This window comes from Mizuhopecten yessoensis, unplaced genomic scaffold (assembly GCF_002113885.1).
Source record: "Mizuhopecten yessoensis strain PY_sf001 unplaced genomic scaffold, ASM211388v2 scaffold9289, whole genome shotgun sequence".
NCBI lineage: Eukaryota > Metazoa > Mollusca > Bivalvia > Pectinida > Pectinidae > Mizuhopecten > Mizuhopecten yessoensis.
This window is the reverse complement of record NW_018407973.1, coordinates 225,770-248,890: the sequence shown is the minus strand read 5'-3', so window position 1 is coordinate 248,890 and position 23,121 is coordinate 225,770. Positions and strand designations below refer to the sequence as shown.

Below are 23,121 nucleotides of genomic sequence, written 5' to 3'. Positions count from 1 at the left end.
TGTGTTTTATAGTTTATGACAGTACGTTCAATATTTACTGATAAAGTATAGACACGTTAAGATAAATTGACGTCATTTATCAATATTTAAACGACGATCCAAACTATAATGATTTTCGATCGTATTGCAAACAATAACATAACTTGACATACTGCTTGACCGAGCTAAGCTGGCAAGTCCAAAAATCATGTCTTGGTTATGGAATATTGTCATCTTGTTAGCGTCCGTAGCGATAACGAACAGCCTGCCAGTAAAATGGTTCTGTTCTGTTTATGCAGCAATGATATGATTTACAGATAAAATATAACGATTTCCTCTGCAGACACAGCATCCGATATCTGCCATAAAGAACGGTATATGAACGGGTCCTTTCATCAGGCGAAGACGCTCCGGCTAATTACAGCCATCATAGCATCTTGTTTACATTCAAATTTATTCATTAGATTGGAGCCAAGCAACGTTGTTTCTTGATTCCCGCTTACACAATCTAAGGTTTTAAGTAAGGCAATTTGAATATTGACGACTTTCCCTCACACTGGAGAAACATGGCTATGGATTGGGGATACTCAGGCTGACAACCACAGACAGAAACTCGACCATCACTCCTGGAAAATATATGGATTTTTTTATTTTATAGCGACGCAACAAACGTGCTTCCAAAAAGAAAGTCATTCTTTTTATCAACAGACAATATTTGGACTCCGTACACTTACAATGTGCTTTTCTCAGGGAAAAACATTATTTGGATTTCATTAACAACTGGTGTTAAAGGTAAGTTAACGCCTGCATTGAAATTTGATTTGATTAATAGGACATTATTGCATGTTACCAACTTAAAATGTGTTTTTTTTATAAGAAAAGCTTCCGTGTGCAATTTGTCAAAACTGTTTTGTAATGAATTTAGATAATATCATTAAGGAATCTTAGGTAAGTGAGTAAATCAAGTTTTAGTGATAAATGCAAAGCTTGCCTATATTTATTACCATCACTTGATTTACTCCCTCGTTTAATAAAGTGAATGATAACAAATGTAACAACACTCACTATATTTTTAATCCCATACTGTATGCAATTTGAATATATTACCATGAATAAGTTGTATACTATTATATCATATTTGTGTTTCACATCCCCTGTGCGTTTAGAGTCCTAAGGTCTGTTGTTACTTAATGTTAATGTGCCATTTGATTGTAATTATCCAATTATCATCTTATGATTTTTTTCTTTTGAGTACAACAAGGGAGCATATGTTTTAATATTTTGTTGAACGTTCAGAGGAAAAAATGATATAGAAAACAATTAACCTTTTGCAGAAATGTAAATATACAATTCTGAATATATTCCGAAAAGTTTTCAATTTGACTTTCAGTTGAATTGGAGTATATGATTGAATGTTGAACTTGAATGAAACATGATATTTTGACAAGCAAATGTTAATAGAAGGTTTAGTTCTAGTATGTGCAATACAATTATAACGTGCTCAAAGACATCGACAAAAATAAAGTTGAATATACTAATTTGACGATATAATCATAATTGTTTCTTTGGGCGGATTGGTCGAGTGGTTAACACCCCGGCCTTCTACGCTGCCGGCCGAGGTTCGATCCCCGAAGTCGTCGTACGCATGGATAATCAGAGAAACTGTTTTTCTCCTGCCCACACAACTCCAACAACCAATGTGGAGTATACATTGGTCTGGGATGGATGTTTCGGTATATGTGCTGTGGCATTCAAGTGAGGTGGGACTATAAATGGCAAACAGAATACATTACATCTCCAGCACACACGTAGGCATGCACACATAGGGAGATATCAGCCAGGTGCCATAGACTATTAGTTAGCCTCTGTTAAGGCAGCTTCTGCAAATTCCTCAAAAATTGTATTGATAACTGTATATGCTACTTGTATTAATTGTATATCTATGTATTATAAAGTGCATTAGAGTGGCTTATGTTAGCTAGATAGGGCGCTATATCAAATGTTGTATATCATTATTATTTGATTTCGCAGTATCCCTGGATAGACATCTTATCGTTACTATCCTCTTGTTCCGTACGAATTATTTTAATTATTATATAACTCAGTGTATAATATATTTATATTATAAACCATAAATGACGCCACTTTGTATTGAATGGTTCAGAAAAATAAGTGCTTAATATTCTTCGCTTTGATATTGCAACATCTGGCTGTATACATGTATATTTTACAACGAATCAGACATTTTCGATGGAAACGCGATGACGCCACTTAAAAATGCTAATTTCATGTCATAATAATGCCATGTTATCATCCGATTACAAGAAGCTACAACATTACGAGATGTATAATGTATAATAATCTTTACACATTACAAATGAAAGATGACGTCATTTTGAGTTGAATGGTGAAGAAAACTAAGTGCTAAATATTCTTCTCTTTAATAATAATAATGATATTGATTATAATTGAACATTAATATTACAACATCTGGCTATATACATGTATATTTTACAACGATTGTTATTGACGTCAATGACTCCGGATCACCCTGACACGTCATGAAATTGATTATTCATGACGTCACGAACAATAGCGTGACCCTTAAAGGTCAACGTAATTTCGCCTCACTTTGAATATTTCTGACGTCACCAATCCAGAGCAGAGACACCCGGAATTTGAGGAAAACACTCAAAAACATCTTAAAATCGTTGTTTCTTTCGCTGATTTTGGTTTATATGAATTAGAATGGGGATAACCCTACTGTATTTTGCAATTCGCGGCGTTATATCGTCATTATACTTAGGCAAAAATCCGTGTTACTGGCGACGCGACTCAATTTGCGACAGTATAATCACGATATACCGCCGCAAATTTCAAAACACAGTAGGGTTATCCCCTAATAATCATAACATATTTCATCCAGACGACCACAATGAAGAGACCCAGTAAAGCTATTCAAAAGAAACAAAGTAGTGACATGGAAATTGTTAATACTATTTGACATTAAAAAAGCAGGAACATTTTGGTTTATGTATAAGGAGTAACATGAATAACAATCGATAGAAATCCAACGAATTCCATATCAAAACAAGAGAATTTCATCGAAAAAAATATAATAACCGTAAAGTTTTTATTATTTGAGTGTTTAATTTCCCCATGTCTGCAGTGTCAGTGACAATGACTGTCACAGAATGATATGTTCTACAGTGGCTTAATTATATTTTTGGACACCCACAAATTATTTATACGGTGTTCATGCTTTTAATCAAGGATAATTACGATGGAGTCTAACTCATTGAATGTTCCATCATTATTAAATTAAAGCTTAGCCTTAGTGGACTTGATCGGGAAATTCAAAATCATCACACAACCAGTTAAAACATGTCAAACAAATCTACAAGTTACTTTTTGATATAAAATACGTTATGATTATTTGAAACGATAAACATCCTTGATACAACAGGATTACCCTCACCTACGTTCTCCGTACCTCTGGAATGCGTCATGACTAAGTCGAAGGTTGTGTACGCGCAAATCTTGTGGATGATAAAAAAGACTAGTTTGAAAAAGAATCGTGCGGCACCGTAACGGTAACATTGACTAGGTGTGAAATCGGGTGTCGCTCCCCTGTATTCTTTAACGGTCATGTGTTAGCATTGCGATTGGTCAGGGTTTAACATCTGAAACCTTTTAAATAGAGAACCACGTGTGTTTGATTTCGTTAGGAGTATATATATATAACAGGGATGTAGAGAACGTACATGAAGGTAACCCCTGTAATTTATCAATATACTATAACATTTGTTAAGAGTCGTGTATAGCAAACACAACCTTAAGGAAACACAAATACAAACAAAATATCCATAATATAATTTATTTTATAACATACTTGTCCGTTATATGGGATGTATTGCATGTGTGATGCTGCTTACTGCGCATAGACTTTATTCTGTGCGAATGGCACGCGTTATATCCGCTCAACAAGCACAATATTCGTCTGGCACGCGCCATATCCGTTTTACTTCCTATTCAACACTTTTCAAAATACAATCACACCTAAAACTGCTAGTAAACACACTGTATCCATCAGTATTTGCTATTCTGTGAAATGTGTTTTATTTAGGTACGAGGGCCTTTCAATAAATTCTGCCATCACACAGCTCCCGTACGAACGGACAATAGAATAGTTAAGCGTCTTTACTCTTACAGTATTACTGTGTTTACAGGACAATGTACGCGCAAAATTTTGAAATCATTCGACAGAAGTGAACACGTTATTCGTTGTTAAATGGTATGCACTCGTGAATAAAGGCTTCTTTTCAATGCTAAAATGAAGGTTGGGTCACATCCGAAATACTTTCCAATTCTAAACCAAGGTGTGCTTTACAGATACCGCCAACTCAGATATATGCAGAGTTGGGCAGCATAACAGGCACCTCTGCCGTCACAGTGTTTGCAGTTGGTTGAACAAATTCAAGGATGGTAAAGTTGACATCAAAGAGAACACACGGCCAGACATCAAGGAAGTTAAGGATGGGTGATGGTCGATATACTGCTTCTGAGAAATCTCATTTGGGTGGCATTTCAGAAGTCAATACGCATCATATTCTGACCAAGTGCTTAGATTAAAGACAAAAGGACAAAAAAATGATATGTGCTAAAATATATTGAAAAAGTATGGTTATTGCGGCTCAAGAAAGCTATCCGAGTCACTCAGTGCGGATGAGACCTGGGCGTACTACTTTGAACGCCAGAAGCGCATAAATAGAAAGCAATGGTTGTCGAGAATGGAGAATGGCCAGTGATTACAAGACCCTTAAACAGCGCCAAGAACGTTTTGTATGCCATTTGTTGTTCAATTCTAGTGAGCGTGTGGTAGAGATACCGCGCGAGGAAGGGAAAACTACCAATGCCAGGTGTTACAGGGATAAAGTACTAAAGCCTGTCAAAAGATTCTACATGAAAAAGCATCCAAATAAAGAATTGAACGTCATCAAGAAAATTCACGATAATGCTTCATCCCACAAAAGCAATATTGAACAGGCGTTTTTGAAGCAAGAGAAAATAGTTCAGATTGACCAACCATCCTATTCACCGGATCTAAGTCCTTGCGTTTTCTTCCTGTTTCAAATCAACCAATGAATACAATTAAACAATTGTTCTATAGTAAAAATGTAAATATACGGATTGATCAGCGTTTTTTTAATTTCCTAGCGGGCTTCATGCAATATGAATGTAACCGATTTGCGTTCATACCGGCATGACAATTAAAAAACCGCCGTTCATATATATTTGACAGCATAGAAATTGTGCTTGTCAAAAGATGAAAGATGTGTTGCCCAAGTCCGTCCCATCGCGTCCCGTCCCATGAGCGGGGGCATTTATGTCTTACAGACATTTTCTAGATATTTACCATAGTGCCTGTTTATGAGGTCTTTCCTTTGTTAATAAATTTTCCCCTGTTAATGTTACATAGTATATTTCCTAATGCAAGTAGATACCAGTGCAGTCCTACTTAAATAAGTATTAACTGTTTGTATCGGAATTTCGTAGTATATACCTGTGTCGTATTAACTGTTTGTATCGGAGTTTCGTAGTATATACCTGTGTCGTATTAAATGTTTGTATCGGAGTTTCGTAGTACATACCTGTGTCGTATTAACTGTTTGTATCGGGGTTTCGTAGTATATACCTGACTGTGTCGTATAAACTGTTTGTATCGGAGTTTCGTAGTATATACCTGCGTCTTATTACATGTTTGTATCGGAGTTTCGTGGTATATACCTGCGTTGTATTTAATGATTGCACACATGTTGCATACATATAAAATTATTGAATATTGCAACGTTTGACAGCCATATGTCTGTGTTTGTCTGGTTTTATTCTATTATTGTCAATACTAATTAATTTAATAGTATTACTAGTTACTTGTGTCGGAAAATATGTACACATATATACCTGTGTGGTCCTATTGTTTTCTGTGTTGATTGTTTGTATCTAAGTTAAGTAATATTGCAGTACATACCTGTGTGGTTTCATTATTATATATATATAAGTTCTTATCTATATATATACCGTATGTATTACGTAGTATTGCTCGTGTCTGTGTGGTTTTATTCTATATTTGTATATATATGATAATTATTTCATTACTGTCTATACTGGTGTCAGATTAAATGTATACCTAGCTGTTTGGTTATATCATTTTCTGTGTTAGATGCGAGTATCTGTCTGTGTTGCGTAGTAATTTCACACCGTCATCGGGTTCATCGGGCTGTACTACATGACAAACATCACGAGGTCGCGTTATTTAAAGCATGATCACCTTAATGGTAAATTTATTTTTTCAAAAAATAGCTATCATTATCAACGAAATCTCACAAATTCATAATTAATGTTACACGGGGTTACACGATCGGTCTTATGACTTAATGAACCGTTAAACTAACAAATCTTCGAACACTCAGACTATAGAGACTGTAATACCTATATACGAGATACGTGCGAGTACCTGATGATGTACTATCTATGTTAGTGGTGCAGTAAGAGAGGCTTACCAATAACCACGTAGGCATGGCCTGTTAAGGTATACGTAGTGAGAAACACATGTATCACATGTGTGTTTTTCCTTAGACTAGACTCTTGTAAGGTTCATCAGCTCTATTGATCGTAAACACAGCTGACGGAGGCATATGTATACCGTGTAAGCATTCAGACCTCGAGATAGCAGGGTAAGTTTCTCGTAGTTGACGTTTAAAACGCTTTTATACTTCTATAACCTGATGACTGAAAATTGTGCCTTGTAGTAAGTTGGTGCTTGATCTTTTTTTAGTTAATATTGGAGCAAGGTCAAGGTTATATCTATTTATATCACTTTGTTTATGTTTGACATCGTTTGCGTTATCCATTCAGTATTTTTGTACACCATCAATGTTATTCTCAATGTATACTAGGTAAATGACATTGTTCCATGTCTTATTCGGATTATTAAATATTTCATTATTATCTTATATCTATAATCACACAATTTACTAGCATTTACCTTTCTTTTAACAGGGAGGTTTGACGATTCTCATCGTGACACAGCTAATGTGCCGTGTCTTTTAAGTAGGAGGTAGTTAATATAAAACTGTCCGATTTACAGTGCATTTCAGTGTTTGTGATAGGAAGTAATATAAGCTTTAAAGTTGTATTCCCGTCCCTCTGAAATCCTAAATACTGTTTGTTTCTGTACAATGTGCACTATGTATCTTGATTAGTACGTTTCAATATGAAGTGCTACTTTCTTACGTGGATCGGAGTTGAGGGGGTAGAAATTCGACTATTGACTTAACTTTTGGCACAGAGAACACTTAACATCAATATTTGCCTAGCTCCACTCGGCGGTTGAAATGATAGAGTGAAACAGGTTGCAAAAGAGTCTTTTTTTTGCTCCACTCAGTAGAACTTGAAATATCTAAGTAAAACGTCTTCAAGGAAAAACACATTATTCCCTTTCTCCGCTCAATTAAAGCTCTTCTCGTTTGCTCTGCCATGCGATGAAAGTGGTGCTGTGATCTCAGACACCATATTTGCCTCGCTCCGTTGCAAAGATTGAAATAAAAAAATTCTGACATAGTCAAACTTGGGGAAAAAAAATCTCCACGTCACTTCGCTTGGCCAGATACAGATAAGCCATAATGAAAATCGCCCTTTGTACGCTTTGAACAAACCTTCAATCAGAAGTTGACTAGATCTATACTCTTAAATGTATGTTACAAAACACATTATTGTGTCACTGTAAATCTCTATGTGTGATGTGAGTGTTAATCTCATTTTACGATGTAACTGTCGATTTCAATGTTTGGGATAACTATATTTCAATATGTTACGTTACTGTACGTTTCAGTATGTGATGTTATTGTTCGTTTCAGTATGTGATGTTATTGTTCGTTTCAGTATGTGACTTTATCGTACGTTACAGTATGTGACGTTATTGTACGTTACAGTATGTGACGTTATTGTTCGTTTCAGTACGTGATGTTATTGTTCGTTTCAATATGTGACGTGATAGTTCGTTTCAATATGTTACTATTGTAGGTTACAGATTATGACGTTATTGTACGTAACAGTATGTGACGTTAGTGTATGTTTCAGTATTTGACGTTATTGTAGGTGACAGATTATGACGTTATTGTACGTTTCAGTATATGACGTTATTGTACGTTAGAGTATGTGACGTTATTGTACGTTAAAGTATGTGACGTTATTGTACGCTACAGTATGAGACGTTATTGTATGTTACAGTATGTGACTTTATTGTACGTTACAGTATGTGACGTTATCGTTCGCTTCAGTATGTGACGTTATTGTTCGTTTTAGTGTGTGACTTTTTTTACGTTTCAGAATGTGACGTTGTTGAACGTTACATTATGTGACGTTATTGTACGTTACAGTATGTGACTTTGTTGTACGTTACAGTATTTGACGTTATCGTTCGTTTCAGTATGTGGCGTTATTGTTCGTTTCAGTATGTGACGTTTTTGTACGTTTCAGAATGTGACGTTCTTGAACGTTACATTAAGTGACGCCATTGTCCCCTACAGTATGCGACGTTATCGTTCGTTTCAGTATGTGACATTATTGTTCGTTTCAGTATGTGACGTTTTTGTTCGTTTCATTATGTGACGTTATTGTACGTTTCAGTATATGACGTTATTGTACGTTAGAGTATGTGACGTTATTGTACGTTAAAGTATGTGACGTTATTGTACGCTACAGTATTTGACGTTATTGTACGTTTCAGTATGTGACGTCATTGTACAGTTTCAGGGACGTTGTTGTACGTTTCAGTATGGGACGTTATCTACGTTACAGTATGTGACGTTATTGTATGTTACAGTATGTGACGTTATTGTACGTTCCAGTATGTGACGTTATTGTACGCTTCAGTATTTGACATTATTGTACGTTACAGTATGTGACGTTATTGCACGCTTCAGTATTTGACGTTATTGTACGTTCAGTATGTGACGATATTGTACGTTAGGGATTATAACGTTATTGTACGTAACAGTATGTGACGTTAGTGTATGTTTCAGTATTTGACGTTATTGTAGGTGACAGATTATGACGTTATTGTACGTTTCAGTATATGACGTTATTGTACGTTAGAGTATGTGACGTTATTGTACGTTAAAGTATGTGACGTTATTGTACGCTACAGTATTTGACGTTATTGTACGTTACAGTCTGTGACGTTATTGTATGTTACAGGATGTGACGTTATTGTACGTTTCAGTATGTTACGTTATTGTTCGTTTTAGTGTGTGACTTTTTTTACGTTTCAGAATGTGACGTTGTTGACCGTTACAGTATGTGACGTTATTGTACGTTACAGTATATGACGTTATTGTACGCTTCAGTATTTGACATTATTGTACGTTACAGTATGTGACGTTATCGTTCGTTTCAGTATGTGGCGTTATTGTTCGTTTCAGTATGTGACGTGATAGTTCGTTTCAATATGTTACTATTGTAGGTTACAGATTATGACGTTATTGTACGTTTCAGTATGTGACGTCATTGTACAGTTTCAGTACGTGACGTTATAGTTCGTTTTAGTATGTGACGTTATTGTTCGTTTCAATATGTGAATTGTACGTAACAGTATGTGACGTTATTGTACGTTACAGATTATGACGTTATTGTACGTAACAGTATGTAACGTTATTGTACGTTACAGTATGTGACTTTGTTGTACGTTACAGTATTTGACGTTATTGTAAGTTACAGTATGTGACGTTATTGTATGTTACAGTATGTGACGTTATTGTACGTTCCAGTATGTGACGTTATTGTACGCTTCAGTATTTGACATTATTGTACGTTACAGTATGTGACGTTATCGTACGTTACAGTATGATACAGATAAGCCATAATGAAAATCGCCCTTTGTACGCTTTGAACAAACCTTCAATCAGAAGTTGACTAGATCTATACTCTTAAATGTATGTTACAAAACACATTATTGTGTCACTGTAAATCTCTATGTGTGATGTGAGTGTTAATCTCATTTTACGATGTAACTGTCGATTTCAATGTTTGGGATAACTATATTTCAATATGTTACGTTACTGTACGTGTCAGTATGTGATGTTACTGTTCGTTTCAGTATGTGATGTTATTGATCGTTTCAGTATGTGACTTTATCGTACGTAACAGTATGTGACGTTATTGTACGTTACAGTATATGACGTTATTGTACGCTTCAGTATTTGACTTTATTGTACGTTACAGTATGTGACGTTATCGTTTGTTTCAGTATGTGACGTTATTGTTCGTTTTAGTATGTGACTTTTTTACGTTTCAGAATGTGACGTTGTTGAACGTTACATTATGTGACGTTATTGTACGTTACAGTATATGACGTTATTGTACGCTTCAGTATTTGACATTATTGTACGTTACAGTATGTGACGTTATCGTTCGCTTCAGTATGTGACGTTATTGTTCGTTTTAGTGTGTGACTTTTTTTACGTTTCAGAATGTGACGTTGTTGAACGTTACATTATGTGACGTTATTGTACGTTACAGTATGTGATGTTATTGGACGCTACAGTATTTTACGTTATTGTACGTTTCAGTATGTGACGTTATTGTTCGTTTTAGTGTGTGACTTTTTTTACGTTTCAGAATGTGACGTTGTTGAACGTTACAGTATGTGACGTTATTGTACGTTACAGTATGTGACGTTATTGAACGTTCCAGTATGTGACGTTATTGTTCGTTTCAGTATGTGACGTCATTGTTCGTTTCAATATGTGACGTGATAGTTCGTTTCAATATGCTACGTTATTGTTCGTTTCATTATGTGACGTTATTGTACGTTTCAGTATGTGACGTTATTGTTCGTTTTAGTATGTGACTTTTTTACGTTTCAGAATGTGACGTTGTTGAACGTTACAGTATCTGACGTTATTGTACGTTACAGTATGTGACGTTATTGAACGTTCCAGTATGTGACGTTATTGTTCGTTTCAGTATGTGACTTTTTTGTTCGTTTCAGAATGTGACGTTGTTGAACGTTACATTAAGTGACGTTATTGTACGTTACAGTATGTGATGTTATTGTATGTTTCAGTATGTGACGTTATTGTATGTTACAGTATGTGACGTTATTGTACGTTTAAGTATGTGACGTTATTGTTCGTTTTAGTATGTGACTTTTTTTTACATTTCAGAATGTGACGTTGTTGAACGTTACATTAAGTGACGTTATTGTACGTTACAGTATGTGACGTTATTTTACGTTTCAGTATGTGACGTTATTGTTCGTTTTAGTATGTGTCTTTTTTTTACGTTTCAGAATGTGACGTTGTTGACCGTTACAGTATGTGACGTTATTGTACGTTACAGTATGTGACGTTATTGTTCGTTCCAGTATGTGACGTTATTGTGCGTTTCAGTATGTGACGTTATTGTTCGTTTTAGTATGTGACTTTTTTTTACATTTCAGAATGTGACGTTGTTGAACGTTACATTATGTGACGTTATTGTACGTTACAGTATGTGATGTTATTGTATGTTTCAGTATGTGACGTTATTGTATGTTACAGTATGTGACGTTATTGTACGTTTCAGTATGTGACGTTATTGTTCGTTTTAGTATGTGACTTTTTTTTACGTTTCAGAATGTAACGTTGTTGAACGTTACAGTATGTGACGTGATTGTTCGTTCCAGTATGTGACGTTATTGTGCGTTTCAGTATGTGACGTTATTGTTCGTTTTAGTATGTGACTTTTTTTTACATTTCAGAATGTGACGTTGTTGAACGTTACAGTATGTGACGTTATTGTACGTTTAAGTATGTGACGTTATTGTTCGTTTTAGTATGTGACTTTTTTTTGCGTTTCAGAATGTGACGTTGTTGAACGTTACAGTATGTGACGTTATTGTTCGTTCCAGTATGTGACGTTATTGTACGTTTCAGTATGTGACGTTATTGTTCGTTTCAGTATGTGACTTTTTTGTACGTTTCAGAATGTGACGTTGTTGAACGTTACAGTATGTGACGTTATTGTACGTTACAGTATGTGACGTTATTGTTCGTTTCAGTATGTGACGTTATTGTTCGTTTCAGTACGTGATGTTATTGTTCGTTTCAATATGTGACGTGATAGTTCGTTTCAATATGTTACGTTATTGTTCGTTTCATTATGTGACGTTATTGTACGTTTCAGTATGTGACGTTATTGTTCGTTTTAGTATGTGACTTTTTTTTACGTTTCAGAATGTGACGTTGTTGAACGTTACAGTATGTGACGTTATTGTACGTTTCAGTATGTGACGTTATTGTTCGTTTCAGTACGTGATGTTATTGTTCGTTTCAATATGTGAAGTGATAGTTCGTTTCAATATGTTACGTTATTGTTCGTTTCATTATGTGACGTTATTGTACGTTTCAGTATGTGACGTTATTGTTCGTTTCAGTATGTGACGTTATTGTATGTTTCAGTATGTGACGTTATTGTTCGTTTCAATATGTGACGTTATTGTGCGTTACAGTACATTATTTGTGATCGTCTTGCTAAACAGTTAAGTGTCCGTCAATTAATTAAGGGAATTTAAGAAAGTCTGCTGTCCCTTAACAGTCATTACTTAATAATCTCCCCGACGTACGTGTTAGGAACAGTTTCGCGTATAATTTATTATAGAATCAATACACAATAGTGTGATTCATTACTAGCCTTGTGACGGAAGGAACCAGGAAACAGCAAGTGTTAGAGTTCTGAACCAGGCGCTGTTTACATCAGCAATAACATTTATTACATTCGTTTCCATGGTGCATTCATATTTTGTATTGTATGGAAAACTGTAATCAACTTCAGTTCTTCCCAGTAAATTCCGTTGCCCTACTATCTAACACGGTTTCATTCGTCATAATGAGTTTTACCAGATATTGCCTACTAAGCTGTAGCCTGGCGGACAGCTAAATCAGATATTACTATGGTGAATACCTGCCATATAATCAGCTTAGCATAAGCCATTCAGCTTCATAGGATGGATTAAATAAAATCTGGATATAATAAATAGCTATAAAAAGTACAAAAACTGCTGCAACAGGTCTGATAGATAATTTTCTGTAAAGGAAGGGTCAACATTTTGCCCCGACTTTGATTTCTTTTATTCTTTTGTCATATGTAGATACATAAAAATGATCAATAACTGCATAAATGTTTATTCATAATTGCTCCTGATAACGATAGTGGACCTCCTTGCATAACACCAGATTGAGTGACGGGGGTATCCTAACAAAATGACAGAAAAATGTTAAAGGCGAATGTTATTTTGAAAATGAATTATGATAGTGTACAGTGTATAAAATTACCGTTATTTTGATAAAAAATATTTCATATTGGTATACATGAAGTAAGCGTAGTGATACTTTTAATTAGAAAAACATGCAAAATGTTCACAAATTTTAAGCTATAACCAACATTGTCAACTTGCCTACATATAGTTACAATGGTAGTCTATATTTTAAACTTATTTAAAAACTTTCCATATTTATGTATTCTGTCTACAAAATCCTTTTTATGTAATATCAAAACCAGTAAAGTACTTTTTTAGCATGCCAAACATGATGAACAAAACTGATCTGATACTATTTTGTCAGTCGTTTGTGTATTATCGCTAATTGTGTGTCTATTAATTCAGCGTTAAGATAAGCACGTTAACGTTATGCACATGTAAACATAATATCACAACACGAACTATATAGTATGGGAACATTGCCAGTGCGAAATGTTCACAACGCCAATTGTAAATATAATAAGAAATGCCAACAAAAATCACACCATTTTTTCCCCGATTCTACAGTATGTAGGCAAGTGTTATTTACTGAGATGTAATTCCACATTTTTGGTTATTATTTTACATCTTGATTTGTCATTTTTTACCTGGAGGTTTCATTTACACAGGAGTACACTTATGTATAATCTGAAATGAAGTTATACAGTGGGGACGACAAGCACTGAAACAGTATCATTGCTAAAACATCAGTATTCTATGTAAATGTTAATATTTTCAACTCGGCGTTAAGCAATTTGGTAACAATAAACAAACAATATAGTGGCGAATTTTAAGGGAGTAGAACTCAAACCCCAACGTTTCACGTGAGCATTCACAGTTGAACTACAGTGATATTGACATTGGATCGTCCTTCTTTTCATAGGTGTACCGGTATATGAAACAAGATGGCGGACAAAGACGATGTGTACAAAGCAGGTATGTTCCATATTTTGTAATTTGTCCAACGAAAATGTCCCATCGTCCAGTGCGATGTGATAAACAACTCTATGTATTATGTATGTGCAAGATACTCAATATATCGAGTACATCGAAGAAGATAGAAAAAAATAAGATACTTCAGATGATGTGTATGCATTTATTTTCATGTGTTGTCTCCACAAATACTAATTTTAATATGCCCAGTAAAAACTTAAAGGAATTCCTTGCTGTATAGAACAACAAAAGAATACAGAAGTTTTAACAAAACCGTAATCCGAACCAAAAATCGATAAAACTAGGGCAAAATATGATGAAAGGAAAGCTTCACATGAAAAACCTTGAATTGGTGCAAGTGGCATAAGACAAATCCAATTAATGTCAGGTCCGTACATCGAGTATAAATGGGAACGAAGTAATTTATTTTAGCATGTTATATAAGAGCTTATTAGACGTGAAGGAAGATACATCAGTTATCTTGTCCTTTCTTCAGCTTTATCTCGGTGACATTATACCAGGGCCCAGTTGTTCAAAAGGTGGCCAGCTTAATCACTGTTTAACGTCATATTTCAACCTTTAATAATTTTGCATGTAAATTAATTCTACTTAATATTTGATACCTGGAAAGTTTTGACTAATTCAATGGTTGTGTTTTAAAGATACACAAAACTGAAAATTTGCGCTAATCACTGATTAAGCTAATGACCTTTTGAACAACTAGGCCCAGATAATAAATTAAGTTTATATTGACAAATCAATATTTCGTTGATATTGTTTTACGCATAAGTCGTTTTGTCTTCTTGGTTTGTTTCTTTTATATAATCATTTTTTTTTTATAAATTGTTGTAGATGAAATAAAAGACGGTGACGTCACAAGATACACTGACGATGCAGGCAATACAATAGAATACGTAGAACATGACGGTTTACATCAGCCCCTTTATGAGTTAAAAATCGGTGCTGTTCCTGACTTTCGCGCAAACATCAAGAGGATACAAGGAATGCCATGTCGGGAAAGTGATGTGTTTATATGTGCATATCCGAAGGCAGGTAATACGGGTGTTATTTCGAATATTATACATTGAGCAACGCAGTACATATTTATTTCTATTGTAATTAAAATTGATAATACTGTAATGTAAACTTTGACCTATACTTTTATGAATGATTAACCGGTTTATGGGAAGCTCTTTTGAAAGAATGGCACACTCTGAGGAAAGAATGACCTGTGTGTCATTTTTTCTTTCGAAAAATCCTCACAATTGGGAGTCAGATATGCTTGATTTATGTAATTTCAGTACTACAGTACCAATTTTGTACAAAATTATAAATATGAAAAATAAATACAAAAAGTACATATTTCATCAGTGACATTATCGTATCAGTATAACCTGCAGTATCGGTGATCATTGATGTCAGCCGCACTGATACAAAACCTTTTTATCATGAAAAATTTAGAAACATTCGCTATGGATTCAAAAGTGCGAAATATACTGAAAAAATCTCCATTTACAACAATCTTAAAGTTATTCTTACAACGAATAATGATTCATATTCAACTATCTTTTGGATACCATTTTTTTCGATCGTTTCAATTAATTTCAAACCAATTTTATGATTTAATTCATACTACTCCTAGGAACGCACTGGGTATGGGAGATAACTCGTATGCTTGTGAAAGGAACCACAGAATATGAAAAAGAATCAAAGGAAACAGTTACAACTGAATTTCACCTACCAGAGGAGTTCGAAGCCATCCCATCACCAAGAGTTTTCAATACACACTTGCCATTTCGTCATTTACCCAAAGGCATAGTAAAGAAGAGGTGTAAAATGATATTCATACAGAGAAATCCGAAAGATGTAGCTGTGTCCTTCTACAATCACACGAAAAACTTCGACTACCTCTTCTACAATGGCGATTGGGACCATTACCTTAAACTGTTTTTGTCAGAAAAAAGTGAGACTTATATCCTATGCATCTTCTTTTTGTGATATATTGAATAATGGGAAAAAATCTGGAATTATAATTTGAAAATCAATTGTAAAATAGGAGCGCTAAGATCTTATTTTCAACTTAGATATGTTTTATTCTATTTCATTTGAAATTTAACATTTGATTGGTCATTCGAAATGATTTGCGACGGTATAACAACAATATGCCGCCGCCAATCTCAAAATACAGTAAGGATATCCCCTTTATATTTCTATTGAAGAAAAGGAATACCGAGTGAAGATACTCAAATTATTGATAATATTTATAATTTATATTATTGAACGTTATTAATGAAAACAGTCAGCGGGGATCCGCATTCCTATTATATCCACTACTGTTATGTTAGGTACTGCTACAGTATTTTACTAGGTATTTAACCCTCGTATCACCTATTTACAGTATTCTATCAAGGCTGGTTCCAGTACACGTCGGAGTGGGAGACTGTGATGACTGATAACTCTCACATAGACTTCCTCAAGTTATACTACGAGGACCTCACCAAGGTTAAACTTTACATATTCCTAAAATTTATCTATTCTTAAACTTTATCTATTCCTAAACTTTATCTATTCCTACACTTTGTCTATTCCTAAAGTTTATATATTCTTAAACTTTATCTATTCTTAAACTTCATTTTTTCTTAAACTTTATCTATTCCTAAACTTTATCTATTCTTAAACTTTATCTATTCCTAAACGTTATCTATTCCTACACTTTATACATTCTTAAAGTCATAATATTATCTGTTTACATTACATTACACGTACCCGGAAAGATAACGGTGTACAATTATGTCAGGCTCGTAGGTTTTCCATCACCATGCCCATAAAAAATAAGATATGAATAGCATATTGTATAATGTATTTATCAATAATGAGTACTGTATACAATGCTGGTTTAATGACTTGGAAACATACACATCATCAATTGTGAATGCTGTATACAATGTATCTTAGATACACACAAATGTACCAAAATGTATAATGATATGCTGTTGTTTTGTAAGTGTGTTGATATGATATCAGATATTTTTTTTGTTTTGTTTCAATGACCAGGATCCTTTGAGTGAAATTGCGAAAATTGGAACATTTCTGGATGTTGAGTTCGACGATAAATTTGTTGCTGCAATTGCTGAAAAATGCAGCTTTAAGAATCTAAAAACTGCCAACGTTTCCAAGGAGTATACCTTCAGTAACAATCAACAAATAGACGTAGGACTCATGTTTCGGAAAGGTATATTAATTATAGATCATATGTTAATGCATGCTTATGTCATTCATTTCCAGATATATACATATACGTCGTTTATCCCCGCTTAGAAGAAGGGATATAAATATAAAGTAATATGTTTATGGGAGTATGAGTTCAACTATGTGAATCCAATCTCACTTTTTTATTTTTGGAAGAGATTTTGATTTGTCGCATTTATGTTATTACAATTCGGAAAATAAGCGTCCGAGATTTGCGTCCGCGGATTAAAGAGGCTGCTAGTATTATCGAAAACACATTTTTTTTTGTAGCACATGCTTTTTCAAAAGAAAAATATTATTGATAACATTTTAGAGATTTGTATTTGTTTTCCCAAGTAGATTATACGTTAGTTACGTATCTTTATGCACTTTTCGTCCTGTAACATAAAAAGGTCACCGTATGGTAACTTTTAATACAGTGTCAAACAAACAATACACAAACACGAAAATGGCAAACATATGACAAGTACATCATGGCATTATCATATATAAAGTAAAACAAAAACATTAGTTGGTAGCCATAAGCCTGGGTAGGGGTTGCCAAACTCCGCCACTTAGATCTTGTGTTACATTTCATTACTTCCAAAAAAGGGAGGACGTGGGTGGGTTAAAAACTTCAAAAGGTATACTAGAATAGGTCTGTACTTTAAATGATTAACAAAAAAATGCTTTGTACTGTTTGACCTTTTTGTTTACAAAACTTTCTCAGTGGCGCGCTCAATACAATGCATAATACCCACAATCCTCTGCTTTCCATTCAAGGCGAGTAACTCTTCATATCCCTAGCTTGCATACATGCGAGACAACTCTTCGATACTAATTATGCTATTTACTCAAATAAAGTGCTTATGTGCACGACTCAAGATGTATAAATTAAACTTAGTGTTTAGCTGCCTTTTATCACTATGGCATGTAGTCCGAATTATTCTGACGTTTTATCGACTTTTTTCATATCGGTCTGTCGTCGATTAACGTCGTTTATCGACGACAGAAGTCGATAAAACGTCCGAATAATTCGGACTATATGGCATGTAAATGTTTAATCAACTATACGTTACTTTAAACTTATTCATTATCAGAGTAATCACAAACTAGCACACTTCGGGCATCAGTTAGAGTGTGAAACTGCTGAAACAAGGACACGAAAGTCTGTGCGCTTATGGAAGTGTCATGCTGATGTCCGACACTTTTATTGTATGCTCTCTTTCCGCTTTTAACGCTATGTTGTGTTGGTTTTGAACAGGTAAAGTTGGAGATTGGAAGAACTGGTTCACTGTGGCACAGAGCGAGGAGTTTGACACGGTATACCGTAACAAAATGAAGGATTCAAAGTTCCAATATTCCTATTCAGTCGCATGAGAGTTTATTTGATTTCAAAGAGACCTGCTTCCGATTTTCGGTATTTTGAGCATTATTTGCATGCATCCTTTTGGTTATATATCTATAACAGATTTATGACACACAAACAGTATGATATTATAATCTGATTTTGATGGTTTTCCTAACTTTCAAATCCTATCCGTCGGTGTAAAGTAATAAACAGTTGCATATGGTTTCTCTTTGTGGTAAAGAACGGTTCTATTTTAAAACCCAAGGATTCTCAGCTTTTACCTTGCTTCGGCAAAAACAGACAATATTTAAATCCCCAATCATATCTCTTACTTTTTCTGCCAATCGAATTCGCTACATAAATGGCGTGATATGTAAAAGCGGTTCGATTTTGTGCAGTTACATAATTGAATTTCATTATTTTATAGATATCGTGCTGGTTACCTTCAGGATAAAAAATGGCATTTTTCTTTTTCTAACAAAGCAGATGTTATCAACTTTCCGTTAATACCACACTTAGGGATGAAATGTGTTAAAGAAATTAAACAAAAATGAATTAAATATTATTTTCTTACGTGCCGTAAAGAATTCGGTGTTAAACATAATGTCACACATGCCCCAATGTCCATTTATATGACGATATTTCTTGTCAAATTTTGGCACTCTTCTTCTGCTATTGCGATCATGTTTTGTTAATACTTCTTACTAACTGAATTGTGAAAAATCGTTTAGAAAACGAAGTGACGTAATAGTTCTTAATCAATGAAGACGAAAATACGTTTATTGTGTAAACATTACCTCTGACTCTGTCTAACACTTACACTACATCCGTAGAATTCGCTTATACATGGTAATAACGTAAGCATTGCTTCAACCATGCGCCTGGTGAGATTAGTAGTAGTCGGCGAAGACCTTGCAAGCTAATACTTGACAAAAATATACCATTGTAATTTCAAACCTTTTAATACCAATATACATATAATATTTACAAAATTATATTATTTCAATTTTTACCGCATTTTTTCCGAAAGATTGCGGCACGATAGCTTTAAGATTTCTCTTTCATTTGTTGGTACTCAAGGAAAATTCAGAAGTTCTTTGAAAACTATAAAAGTAAATTATTGCAGAAAATCTGAAGGAATCCATCTTAAGTTAATTTCCATGGAAGTTTATTTATAAAGTTGTAATTATATCATATTGTTTATGCCATAGCATGCCCTACGTACATAACCATTCGACACGATTACCTCTCAGATAAACCAGCTGAAGTTAATCTAACTGACTTATAAACCAAAAAAGGTTAATATAAATCAATTACATTTCGCAAGACTGATATAGATGAACATCTTAATTTCAGCGAAAGTAACAGTGTCAGTAATAAGGCGCAAAGCTTAGTTATGAAGCATATAGTAAAGCAACTGACATGGTTTCTTTATTGGTTACACGTTTTAAGTTGTTTTGAGGAGAAATTATGTACACTCCGAGGTCAGTAAAAACATTTCATTTTAGGAACAACACATTTCTTTTAATGAATACTATTTATAATTATTGCCATAAAAGGGCATTGTCGTGATATGATCACGTTTTTCCATACATTACAAACGGCATGGTACACTGCTTTGAGATGGATTCAAAAAATGACCTTTTGTCTGTTGGGGAATAAAAAAATTAAAAACACCCAGAATATGATAGGCATCGCAAATGTTACAATTACATTACAATTAATTATCAAAAATTCATTCTAGTTATTTACTAGACCAATGTATTGTAATCTGTTTAAACAGACCATACAAAACAATAGCAGTTATTATTAAGCTAAGTGGCATGAGAGTGTTTTTACATGCACTGTTTATTTTAATCCGACTTGAGCAGTGAATGTCTGTACGTATTTGTAACTAGAAGAGGAATCCTGATGTTTGAGTTGCAGATTTACACGAAGAAACATTTCCAGATCAAACACTTATATTAAGTATTGTGATATAACAGAAATGTAATTGAAACGCCCTGCATAACAACGTAAATGACTTTATTTTTCCGTTATTCCACAGGAAGGGTTGAAGAATAGGCAGTGAATGTTTTTGTTTAGTCACATTTTACAAAAGATAAAGAGACGAAATCATTCATTTTATGAATACAAATACTCGCTAATAAATCTTTGAAGAACAAACATATAATAAATGTCATGCATTCAATTTCAGAATATACATTCCATATCAAAATTCTTGGCAAATATGGAAGGTTTTGAGAAGTTTTTTTTATGAAATACTCATCAAAGTATGCTTGTCTTGTCATTAGTATCATAACGTTTACATAGAAAGCTCAGTGCATCTGATCTTTTATGTATGAAGAAAGCCATTGTCGGTTGGACACATTCCATATTAAAATAAATCAATATTGTGCCTGTTTACTAAACATTTTTCAAAAATATTTTTATTGTTCGTAAAAACATACGTTAGTGATGTATAATGTTTATAACAAAGTGTATAGGCATTGTTTTAAAACCAGGATTATCATTTATATAAAACAGTGATAAGGTATATTCCATGGTTTCCGTTTAGTATATTCAAAGTATACAAAGGCAACATTTCTTCAGGTTTTGACCTGAAAATTCCTGACCTAAAATTGACCTGAAATTCGTGTCAAATTTACGTGAAGATATGTTTAGGTCAATTTCATGAAAATTAACCTGATGTTCATTCTAATTTAAGGTAACTTTTCATGCCAAATTCAAGTCAATATTATGTCAAGATTCAGGGCACATTTCCACCTACAACCGATGTTTTGTGGTGGTTCATGTCAAAGTGATCTGCAGATTTGACCTAAAACTGCCCTGAATGTGATCTGACCCGACACGAAGAAATGTTTTCCGTGTGTGGTCACCGTTGCTGTAGGTCACGATCGTCATAGTGGAAGCTTGTTAGTCATGGATCGGTGTCGTATATGGCCAACACGGGGTTGACACTTCATCCTAGGCTCCACTTTACGATACATTATTATGGAGAGGGATGGGTGGGGTTCTGATGTAATCGAGATATACGAAATAATGTCTATATATTGTAGCGTCATAAATAGTGGCTGCAACATAATTAAATGTCCAAACTGTTTTAACTTGTGATATTTTATTTCAAATGTTTTTTCTATGTCATAAAATAAGTTTTATATATATGTATAAGACATCTAATAAACAGTTTGAAACTTGAACTTTTAATTTTTAGTATCCAGAATTTATTGATTCGTAGTGCTTGGTTATATAACTATGTGAACAAGTAAGATATGCCCTGAACATTGTTCAAACGAGAAGTAGACGAGAGCTTTCAGTAACTGATATATTTAAGGATCCCCATACCAATGCCAACAACTTTTACTATACGCTTCGGACACATTTTTCTGACAGGACTATACGTTTGATAAATCATTTCTGAAAAGAAAACCATACATTCTGGGACTTTTATGAACAATTAATAAAGAGGAAATAATCAGAAACAGAGTCCTGAGTATAAACATTAAGCAAGGCTACATCGGTATTGTGACCTTTAGCTTCAAAATGTTGTATTATTTCTCTAACCGTCTGAAGTGTCCTCAACGGAATAGCTCTGGCCCAATTGTTCTACAATTATATCCATAACAAAATTAAAAGGATATTACACATATGTACTGTATATACGAAAAGTACTATGGGACAGGGATCCTTAAGTTTTCATACATATAACATGTACAGCGGTATTGTCAGATAGCTAGAATGTTTTATGTTGAAAAGGTTAAAAAGGTATATAGTATTCCTGTTATATTGTTCATGTGGTGTATGAGTTTGAATTGAATGTACTCGTAAACAGATCATTTTTTAACTATTAAACGGTGCATTGTATCTGTTGACCTAAAATTGATTAATTGTATGGGTGATGAAATTAGCGACATACATAATAAATAAAAGAGATATACATCGTTCATTGTGTATTGTTAATTTGTGAGACTAGATTGACAAATATGAAGATCTTGTCAGGACCTGTCACGAGAAGGGCTGGCGGACATGGTGCATGCCTGTGGAAATTGGCTGCAGAGGGTTTGCGGGGCACTCGTTGTGGAGAGCAATGTGTAACGGGTAAGGAGAGAAGACGGGTATGTGGAAAAGCAGGCAGGGAAGCAGAAACCTCGTCCCTGTGGATTTGGAGGATTAAAGAGAGAGAGTGGAAGAGGGCATGTTAGTGATGTGTTTAGCAGTGACAATGAACTTTAACATCGCAGGTTATGGACAGTGTAATCTGTGTTCACTGCAGCAGACCACCCGCAAACATGTC

The 23,121-nt window shown here is 34.3% G+C and overlaps 1 protein-coding gene across 1 annotated transcript; it reads left to right on the top strand.

Annotated features, from left to right (window-relative positions):
• Positions 1-6,537: 6,537 nt before the first annotated feature.
• On the top strand, positions 6,538-22,769 carry LOC110457662 (sulfotransferase family cytosolic 1B member 1-like). Its single transcript, XM_021509017.1, has 7 exons — positions 6,538-6,713; positions 14,199-14,251; positions 15,101-15,301; positions 15,891-16,211; positions 16,647-16,750; positions 17,303-17,480; positions 18,741-22,769. Exons 2-7 carry the CDS (start codon positions 14,221-14,223, stop codon positions 18,854-18,856), a joined length of 951 nt encoding a protein of 316 aa, XP_021364692.1. The 5' UTR covers positions 6,538-6,713; positions 14,199-14,220; the 3' UTR covers positions 18,857-22,769.
• The last annotated feature ends 352 nt before the right edge of the window (positions 22,770-23,121 follow it).